Here is a 10,795-nt window from a genome sequence, read left to right on the forward strand (position 1 = left end):
TTAGTTACAGTGTGGGAGTGTGTGCTAGATATCAAAGTAATCCTATGGAATCTCATGTATCAGCTGTAAAAAGGATTATTAGATATGTTAATAGCACTCCTGATTATAGAATTTGGTACTCGAAAGATACTAATTCAAATCTTGCTTGTTTTAGTGATGCAGATTGGGCAGGAAATGCTGATGATCGAAAGAGCACAAGTGGAGGGTGTTTCTTTCTTTGGAATAATCTTGTATCTTGGCATAGCAAGAAACAGAATTCCATCTCCTTGTCCACTGCCGAAGCTGAGTACATAGCTGCTGGCAGTTGTTGTACTCAACTATTGTGGTTGAAACAAATGTTGATTGATTATGGGTTTGAATTGGGTGTTTTGACTATTTTTTGTGATAATACTAGTGCCATAAATATTTCCAAAAATCCTGTTCAACATTCTAGAACAAAGCACATTGATATAAGACACCACTTTATCAGGGAACTTGTTGAAAATAAATCATTGCAATTAGAATATGTTGATACTGAAAAACAATTAGCTGATATTTTCACAAAGGCCCTAGATGCAAGTCGCTTTGACTCCCTCAGAAAGTCTTTGGGAGTGTGCATTGTTTAACTTTATCATGTTCATAATTTTTGTACAATAGTATTATGTGATTCTTCTCTAGCTTTTAATCTTCTATCATTGTATTTTGACAAATCATGTTTATGCTTTTGGATTATAATCAGTTAGGATCTCATTCTGATCATACTTTGTGATGTTGTGTTAAAAGGTTCATGTTACTCTTTATTTGTGTCTAGGATTAAATAATGTACTTATACAGAGTTGAGCAATTTTTGTTTCAGTCTTGTCAGGCCCCTTGCTGGAATAGAGCTACCCATATTGAGGTGTGAAAGCCATCTGTTGAGTAAGCTGGAACATTGTAATTAGCAACTATGATGAGGATGCACTACCATAGAAAAGGGCTACCTTCAGTATGGTGTGAAAGCATCCAGTTGCGGGATCAAATTGAAAAAGGCGAAAATGAAAAATCTTGCCAAGGACAATGATCCTATTTTCACTGCACACACTTATGTCTGATAAGTGTGTTCAAATTTGTAAGTCTCCTCTATTAAAATTAAATTGAAAATCCTGGTTCACAATTTTTAGTAACATGCATATCTTTTTCCTCAACATCAATTAAGTATGATTTGTTCCTGAGATACTGATTAGTTATTTTCTTTAAAAGCATAACATGTATTTTATTTTGTTAATTGTCAATGATATTTGATTTCTCTGCTTGATTCGAATCACATATATCTATTGTACACACTGTATTTTATTTTCGGTTTTAATTTTAAAAAAAAATAAAAAATAAAAAAAAAATAAAAAAGGAGGGAGGCGTGTGACTTGCTTCATGGGTTAAGGAAATCTTGTGCTTAAATGGTAAGTATCAACATTCATTCTTGTTTGATTTATTTTGATATTTTTCCAAGTAAAGATTAATCTTTATATGGTAATGTGTCTTTATTCTTGAAAGATTGATTTATTTTTGGAAATATTGTTGGCAATTCTAGTTTCCTTTTATTTTTTTTTTAAAAAAAAGGGGGAAAGGAGTTGAGAAGTGGGCGGTTTCCTTTTATGTGTTCATGGGCTGGCGGTTACCATTTAAATTTTCAAAATTGGTTTCCTTTTCTTGTTTTGATTCCAAGGTTATATAAACCAATCTTTGACACTTAATTCACCACCTACCCGAACCCTCTTTCTTGTTTCTTGTTCTGTCACTGTTCATCTTCTCTTTCAGTTCCAAAATGGTGAGAACCAAGAATCTAGGGCACACTAAAAAATTAGAAGAAACCGTTGCAACTCCTTCCAATGCACCCCCTGCTGCCTCAGTTCATCCCCCTGCTGTTGCAAAGCCTGGAGATTCATCGCTTCCTCAGCGTGAATCTCAAACCGAGAAGCCAAAACGTCCACCCAAGCAAGTTGCTCGCAAATCGGTAAGACCCATTCGCACCTGGACTTCCTCGTCTGAATCTTCAAAGGAATCTCCTCCTCCACTGGCTGTTCCTCCTCCTGCTGCATCAATGCCTGGCTCCACTCCAACAGGCCCTTCTACTCGAACTCGAGCCCAGCAAGCCTCTGCTGAGAAGGAACTTCGAGCCTCTCAATCTCGAGAGAAGACTGTCCCTCCAGCCAAGAAGAAACTCAAGACTAATCCTCCCTCGGCCTCATCAAGTTCCAGTTCAGAAGAAGAGGATCCAATGGAAGTTTCTTCAGACAAATCAGTCTCACTTCACTCTGAGAAGGACAGTGAGGACACAGAACTCGAGCCAGAGCTTCCTCGTCCAAAATCTGCTTCTGCAGCAAAGGCCTCTGCTGCTGCCAAAGGCAAGCAGCCCATGGAAGAACCCTCATCTGGTAATATCCCTTCCTCTCTTTCTCACTGTCCACGTTTTTATTATCGAGACAATGAGCGTGACTGGAATTTATATGCAAACCGTAAGTTTGAGAGTGAGAGGAACTATGATTTGTATGCTCATCGTGTGTATGGTATTGTAAAGTTCATTCAATTTCATCAATGGGAAAACACTCTCACTGGTTTCATTGGTTACATTGCAAACATAGTTAAGGATTTTTATGCTAATCTCACTGATGATTTCCTTGATGAGAATTCTAGACTCTATCGAAGAGTTTATGTTAGAGGTCATTGGTTCTCCTTCTCTGAAAAGGATATTGCTCAAGCTTTGCAATTGCCCGAGAATGTCTCCAATGCAGTGATGTCCATGGATCGTGAGTTGATGCACTCTGAACTCACGGGCGCTCGTTCAGAATTGAAACCAGGGGAGAGTCTTCGAATTACTCACCTCACTTTTGCTCATGCTTCTCTTATGCGTTTTGCCTTAAGCAATTGGGTTCCAAATTCTAACAAAACCGTGGTATCTCAAGATGTGGCTTCACTCCTTTACCGAATCACTTCTGGAACTTCCATTGATCTGGCCTCACACATTCTTAACCAGATTGTCTCCTTCCGAAGAGGTAAAAAGCCAACCTTTAAAGTTGTATTTCCAAATCTAATCTATAAGGTTTAATCTTCTCAGAAGAATGTGGCCCAATCACATGAAACTCTTGAACCTCCCATCACTGGACCTACATTCCAGCCCTCTGAATACTTTGATGGTGTGTTTCAAAAACGGCCAAAGGCTGGTGCTGCTACAAGTTCAGGTTCTGCTGCAGCAGAACTCCTGGAAGTCAAGTCCGAACTTCAGAATGTGCATAATCGTCTTGGAGCAATGGAAGAAGTCCAGCATGACATGTCCAGGCAACTGTCTTCTTTGATTAAACTCTACCGAGACTAAATTGTCTCTCCTTTGTTTCTTTTTAGATTGACTTATATCTATTTTTCTTCTTTGTTTACTTTGGCACTCCGATAAACAAAAAGGGGGAGAGATATTTATTTTTTGGTTTGTTGCCCAACTCTGGACCCTTTTTTCAGGGGGAGTTGTGGTTAGTTGTGAACATAATGTTTAAAGTTAGCATGTTTTTGTTTTTATTATGATATTCGATTGTGTTACTCAGGGGGAGTAGTATCTTTTGCTCTTGCTAACTTTGCCTTGCAGGTACTTTTTGTTAAAAATTATTTTGTTCATCTAAAGTGCCAAAGGGAGAGATTGTAAAGTCCTTTTTTGGCAAGTTAGGTGACAAAATAATTTTTCCTTTTTATGGTAAGATTGCTATGCATTCCTTTTCGATTTCTTACCTTGTTTATTCAGATTGTAGTTGCTCTTCTCCTTGTTAGGAAAGTTGCACTTTTCAGCTGAACTTTCCTTTGTTGAAAACTTCTCAAAAAAGAAGAATTCTTTTTTGGAAAGTTGTCTTTTTTAGGGAAACTTTGATTATTGCCTTTTCCTTATTAATTTCGATTGTTTCTTGATACAATCAGAATATCTAATCAGTTTTTGGCAGGAATCAAGCATTGATAGAGGATCGGACCCAATTTTAGTAAGTTTCCCGTTTTTGGTCGAATCTGCTGCGTCAGCATCCGAATCTGATGTAGCAGATCGTGTTTCTTTTGGAAAGTTTTTGTACAGCTGCTAATTCGAACTTGTGGTTGCCTCTTTGGTTTCTATGTTCTATAAATAGAGCCTAGAGAGCAACCATTCGATTTACCTCTTCCATTATTCTTTTTTTACATTTATCTTTTGAGAGAAGAGAGTGTTTCTTTATTTTGTGAGAGCCTAGTTGTTCATCTAGGTTCTAGTTGTTCTATTTCTGTTTTTACTCTGTCCTAGAGGTTGTAAAGAACTACTTGACTGAACAAGAGATTGGTCTTCGGGAGAAGACTTGATAAAGCCTTACTTCGGGAGGAAGTAAGCACTTGGTCTTCGGGAGAAGACTTGTTGAAGCCTTACTTCGGGAGGAAGTAAGCACTCACACTTCAAAGACGAAGGGAGTTCGGGCTTGAAGGTGTTTCAAGAAGTCAGATTCATAAAGTGGATTACAAAGATTGCGGCAATACTTTAGAGGGAGTCTAAACTTGTTTAAGTCAATTGTCTTTGTAATTTTGATACTTTATTAATTGATTTCATTCTCTGGGCGTGGCCCCGTGGACTAGGAGTGTTCGGGAGAACACTGATACCACGTATAAATCTCTTGTGTCAAGTTATTTATTTTTCTGCAAATATTTTATATTCTGCCTGTTCTGTTTTGCTGTAGCAGAATTACTTTCTGCTGCTGCAAACGCTTACAGTTTTTATATTTTCTTATATACAGCTGACATTTGCAAAAACACGGTTTTTCATATAAAATAATAAATAACAAATAAGTAAAACTTATCTCATGCATAACAAAAAACTAAGTCATATAATAACTTTTAAAGAACATTTTAAAAAATATTAGTAAAATTATAATTAGTCAGAATTTGATCAACTAACAAAGAAAATCAAGATAAAGGGTTGCTCAAGATTGTCTTCCACAAAGAGATCTTTTTTCCGCCGAGAACTTTTCTTTATTAAAAAAAGTTTTGGAAATCATACTATGCTCGAGACGCCTTTTTCAAGGAAAAGAGTAACCATATGTCTTGCTTAGGTCGAGAATGACTAATCCTGATTCGGTTGTCAAGTCTATTCTTGAAAAGCTCGAATCGATTTATAATTCTTTCGATAAGTTGTCTTAGAAGAAGATGAAGAATTTTTGCTCGATTTCAACATGTATTAACTAAGTCAAACAACGGTTTATTTGTATTTTTAAAACACAAACAATTATTTATATTTCTCGCATATATGTTAATAGACAGAATGTACGGATGAAGCCAACGATGTGTAACTACTACTTAGATAAGATTGAGTAACTACTAACTGTTGTCTTACTTCGATCAATAGTGGTGAAAATAATATGGAAGAGACGACAAACTTTGTATACTGAATTCCTATCAAAACTCTTACACAGAAATACTCTGAAATAAAACTAACTCTTGGACTAAATAAATTTTAACTATCGAACTACATAAAAACTCTTATCTTTATTTACTTTAATTATTTTACTCTAAGTATTAATTATCAAGTTTCATTTATGCTAATAAAATTCTGAGTTAACTTAACACTAATAAAAAAGAAACTTGTTGTGTGTATGTATTTATCCCACATTGCTCATGTGTGAGTGATTTGTAAAATTTATATTACATGTAGTAGCTACCAAGTCATAACCACATAATAGGATTTTAGTAATTGGATAAATAATATTTTACTTCATAGTAGTTAGTTGTTAACTATATTTTGAAAAGAAAATATGAGATATTTAGATTTCAAAATAATAAAGATGAGAATTGTCTCATAGACTCAATGAAATTGACTCGATACCGACTCTTAAGCGACGATCAATTGTCAGAATTTTATCGTGAAATAACTTAAACAAGATTTTATATATTTTACCTATCTGTGTTTATGCATCACATTTATAGTAATTCTAAAATAATATTTATTATTTAAATATAATTATTATGTCATTTTATTTATTTCAAAAATATCAATGAGCTTCTATAAAATAGTTTCAGCGAATGAGTCAATCATCCACTTTAGTATCTTATTAATAAAAATGGTGATATTGTTCACTCAGTGCTTGACTTTTTTGTTCAATAAAAAAAAACACAAAGCAAAACCAGTTATAGGCAAAACCAAGGTGATCGAACAACTTAAATATTTAACAGAAATAAAAAGAGTAATAAATGAAGATAGATAATTGAAGAATCTGCCGTTTGAGTATGTACATAACTAACCGGTATAAATAAAAAGACAAACACTTTAAGTGATGAAAATATTGGTAAAAAAGAAACGACAATACAAAATTCTTGTCGCACCTAAAACAGCCAGAACAACTTATAATTAATTATGTCGATAATCTATTCCCATGTAACAGATATCATAGAGCTGGCAAGCCCAGACTCTCCAAATGTCATCTCTGTGTCATAATCCAAACTCTTGGAAGCTCCCGGTATAGGCTGTGCCAATCGAAATGGCCTTGTTTCGGCTTCCTTTAGTTGAGAACAACAGAATGACCATAGCAGCTGCGACACAGATAGATAGATATATATATGACAATAGTGAGAATCCATTCATTCTTTAAAGCAAAATTTAAATATTTACAGTAGAAGAGAGCGATAATTTAGCGCAAGAAGTATTCTCACCTGAACTGGGTCTGTACGAAGGAAACTCCGCCGCACCCTGCGCCCATCTGGAAGACGAAATCCAACCGTACATAGAAGGCTTTTATCGCCCTTGGGTTCTTCTGGCAAAGGTGGATAATCAGGCTTGTTTTCCAAGCATGTCTTCTCATCTTCTTCAGTGAGATTCACATGTTTATCCTTGGGAATCACTTCACTGGTCTCCTTTATACTTTCCATGGAAGCGGCCAATGCTCGCGCCACTTCTTCATATTCATTACTTTTGTCTGCAACTACTAGCGATAAAAGAACTTTAGTTTTATCATTCAACTTAAAACTGAATATCTGCAAATAAGAGGTTTGTCTGTAAATTAATCATGACATACCTTTAGTTTTTTGTGGCTGAGCCGAAGAACTTTCTCTGGGTCGTTTGTGTGACAAAGTGACGTGATGGTCCTTTGGACCACTATCCATGAATGTTAATAAATCCTATAGTTGAACAGAATTTTCTCAAGTCAGCAAGAGATTACATCACGTTCTAGCAAATGCGAAAGTCTTAAAATGTAGAATAAATCCAGGGCTTTCATAAAAATTAATGTTTGATCAACTAAAGCAAAAACTCCACTTACCTCCAACAATCGTTCAGGTTCGACCATTCCAACCCATGAGCGCATTTTCTGCCCAGTGATAGGATCAATAACGAGTATAACAGGCATAATACTCAACTTGTAATAAGTGCAAACTTTCTGGCCTTCAGTTGTTTCATCGTAAACCTAAGTTCACCAACCATTGTCAAATTGTTGAAATGAGCCACATTACAATAAAAAAAAAAAGCTTAAAACCCAAATATATAAAGATCCCTGCCCCCGAACTTGTATATGTGTATTATGTTAATTTAAAATTCTAGTCCAACAATGACCATGCATCTACTGATGCACACACACACACACACAACGCTTACTGCTAGAAGTGAGGGATCCTTATAGAAGAACAAAAATGAAAATTAGTAATAGATAGTCATTTTGCAAAGTGGCTTTAATAAATAAAAAGGCTATTTTGCCAAACACCCGAGAATATTTTATAATTTAGCGTGAAACCCCAAAAATGGAATACATACCTGCCAAAAGACAAAGTTTGTACTGATGGTTTGAGAGACAGCTTCATTAGACCATGTATCGCGATTAAGCTTCAAAATACAAATGAACATCCCATTTAGTCTCTGTGTTAAACGAACAGAAATTTCAGACAATTTAAAACAGTGCAGTTAAACACGCTACCTACCTTATGTGAGCTGAACTCCGTATTAGACTGCAAGTTTACCAAGAGCCATTTGTCTTGAGAAGAGGCAGTACCCTTTGCCTGTAGTAGCACAAACAGAGTTTCACGTTAAGAAACACAACATAATCACTTAACATGATTGTTCTCTATAACTAACAACAGCACCATTTCCAGCTAGATTTAAAATATATAGTTTATAAGAAAAAGAAAAATACAGTAAAATTAAAAAGAAAAAATAAAGGGATAAAGAGTACTAAAAATTCTCCAAATGCATAAAAGTCCCACCAACTCGTGGCTGGTGAGGGTAATACTGTAACAAGAAACCCAAAACTAAATGTGTACCATACAAAACTATTATAAGGAGCCGGGATCAGACTTTAAATAATCTCATAAACCATTCAACGATAGAGCCTAAAGAGAATGCAAAGATCTCACTTTCTCAAAATCCTTAACTTAATATAGGCTTCAATCACTCATATAAAGGATAAGTCTCCTAATAAGATAAGAATTGCAGATTAAAAAGATAACCCTTGGTATACTAGTTTCATTCAACGAAGTGTAACATAAGCTCAAGAATTCAAAGACATCTTTTCCCATTGAGAATATGAAACCTATAATTTCTTCATTTGTTTATATACCAAAAACAAGACGATATGCATGAGGAGGACTCTCCCTTTTAGTTGAAAATATTACTGTACTTATACAATGTAATTTATACATTACTTGGAATATAAAAGGGATTGCAAAGAGCAAAACTGTATTATTACATATTTAAAAGCTCAGGCACCCAAATAAAGTCACATTGTGATATAAACCAACAGCAGTTTTTAAAAGATAGTTAAAAGGAAATCATCAAAATCATCCATCAAAAAACAGAGACAAAGCACTAATTCTCTAAGATCAAAAGAACTTTTCTGCAAGTTAAGGTTAGCAAGAATACTAAGACTATTCCAATACAACTTCCTCTATTCTTAGTGTCATTCAACAAACCAACTGCGAAAAACAATTACATCATGAACCAATAAGGCCAACAAAAATAATTAATTACCTTCTCAAATGATCCCTGAAACATTATATGATATGGAGGGCGATACAAGGAGGCAAGATTATCCCGAGAATTTTCAGCTGTTGATGCAACTCCTTGCTCTGGTTCCCAAACCCCAGGGCGTTTGATTTCCTCATCAAAATTACGTAAACCAGGTACTGAACTTGATTCAGGATGTCTCATTCTTGATGCCCTAAATCAAAAGGACACATTCCATAAGTAGTTGAAATGAAGTGGTGCATAAAATGAGCAATGCCAAATGTACAATGCATAATCAAATTAAAAGACTCGTCAAACTCTAAAAAATAGCAGCTAAAATTTGGCATGAAACACAAGTGTCCCTGCTAAAACATGAGATAAAAAAGTATATCTATAAACACTACACATTAGAGACAAGTAAAAGTGCTAAGGTGATCGTTTAATGTATTAGCCAACTATAGATTCCTTCAAATTTCAACAATGCCTCGTGTAAAACAAAAATTTATAAGCAATTGCATCTCAATTAAAAACTAATTTAGTTCAACTGAAAGAAGAGCTTCTGATATTTACTATGAAACAATAAATCAAAAGGGAAAAAGATATAAACTTTATACCCATACAGTAAGGCATCATCATAAAGAGTTCCCCTGATCACAGGTATAGGTGCGCGAACTTCATCTTCATCAACCACATTCCTTTCGGCTTCACTGAGTCGAATCATTCTAAACCAGCGTAAACAATAATGTACAACGAAATACATAAAACAAAGATAAATAATTACATAAATAAAAACAAATTAAAAAAAAAAACTCGACGCATCTAACATACCGAGAAGTCTGTTCAGCCAAAGCTTCAATATTTTCCGCAGCTGGAATTTGAGAAGACGATCCCCCAACAGTGCCACCACCTTCGTTACCTATATAGAACAACTGAATAGCCTCCTCAAGTTTCCAACTTGTAGCCTATTCCCCAATCAAAAACTCCATAAATTAGCTTCCAAACCCCAAAATTACATAAATCAGAAGACCAATGGAGATAAATACAAATTAAAAGAGAAACCTGCAAGAATTGCCTGGCAGTCTCGGCGGATTGTCCAACGGCGATCTCCAAAAACGAAGAGACCATACTCTGTTGATCAGTAGCGGACAACATCCCAGCCTCCATATTAGCTGTTGAATCGACTTCTTCGTCTACAGAGCTTCAATCTAGGGTTTTCAGAGAGATTTTTTGTTTGTGAAATTGGGTATTTTCAGAAAGAGGATATTTTTTGCTTTATTATTAATTAAGTTACTAAATTTATATAAACGGTAAGTGTGTAATGTACTGTAGAATAATAGATCTTAGGAAGAGGAAGAGTGTATATATAGTTATGTTAACATTTAATTAAATACTTATAATTCTAATGGGATTAGAGTTTGAATTTTATAATTTTAAAATAAGATATTATTACTTTTTTATAAATAAAAGATATTATTTTTTTATTTTTTTTTTTAAAAAAAAAAGGAAACAAAAAAAAGATTTGTTGATATTCAATAACCATGTAAGGTATTTAATTTTTTTTAGGAAAGGGGTAATTTTTGCTTCCACGTTGTCTTTTATAATTTTGAAATATTAATTATAAAAATGTAAACAAAATATTTAAAAATAATAATTAAGAAGATCTTCTAAAATTTAATTAGAAATTAAGGAATCTTTTATAAATTAACAATAATTTAAAAATAAAATTCTAGAAACGGTTACATTTATGTGTAGTTATTTTAGTGAAGTCAAAGGCTTTTATTTGTATTTTTTCTTTTTTTTTTGGATAAGTTGAAAAATGATTTTTTTTTTATCCATTAATCAAAAATACTCTCATATTATTTTCTT

At 34.3% G+C, this 10,795-nt stretch overlaps 1 protein-coding gene across 11 annotated transcripts; it reads right to left on the bottom strand.

Annotated features, from left to right (window-relative positions):
• Positions 1–6,147: 6,147 nt before the first annotated feature.
• LOC115722808 (plant UBX domain-containing protein 7) lies at positions 6,148–10,320 on the bottom strand. 11 transcript variants are annotated; one of them, XM_061104231.1, is made up of 10 exons: positions 9,989–10,320; positions 9,758–9,891; positions 9,544–9,636; positions 8,954–9,143; positions 7,909–7,986; positions 7,745–7,813; positions 7,257–7,400; positions 7,014–7,116; positions 6,652–6,914; positions 6,148–6,531 (listed from the first exon to the last, which is right to left on the bottom strand). In XM_061104231.1, exons 1-10 carry the CDS (start codon positions 10,091–10,093, stop codon positions 6,367–6,369), a joined length of 1,344 nt encoding a protein of 447 aa, XP_060960214.1. In that variant the 5' UTR covers positions 10,094–10,320; the 3' UTR covers positions 6,148–6,366. The 11 variants fall into 11 exon arrangements, with proteins under 11 accessions (XP_060960214.1, XP_060960213.1, XP_060960216.1 ...); XM_061104230.1 differs by having other exon boundaries at positions 6,652–6,920; positions 9,989–10,305; XM_061104233.1 differs by having other exon boundaries at positions 9,550–9,636; positions 9,989–10,281.
• Between the last annotated feature and the right edge of the window lie 475 nt (positions 10,321–10,795).

The sequence above is a fragment of the Cannabis sativa genome, chromosome 9, assembly GCF_029168945.1.
Source record: "Cannabis sativa cultivar Pink pepper isolate KNU-18-1 chromosome 9, ASM2916894v1, whole genome shotgun sequence".
In the NCBI taxonomy this organism is placed as follows: Eukaryota; Viridiplantae; Streptophyta; class Magnoliopsida; order Rosales; family Cannabaceae; genus Cannabis; species Cannabis sativa.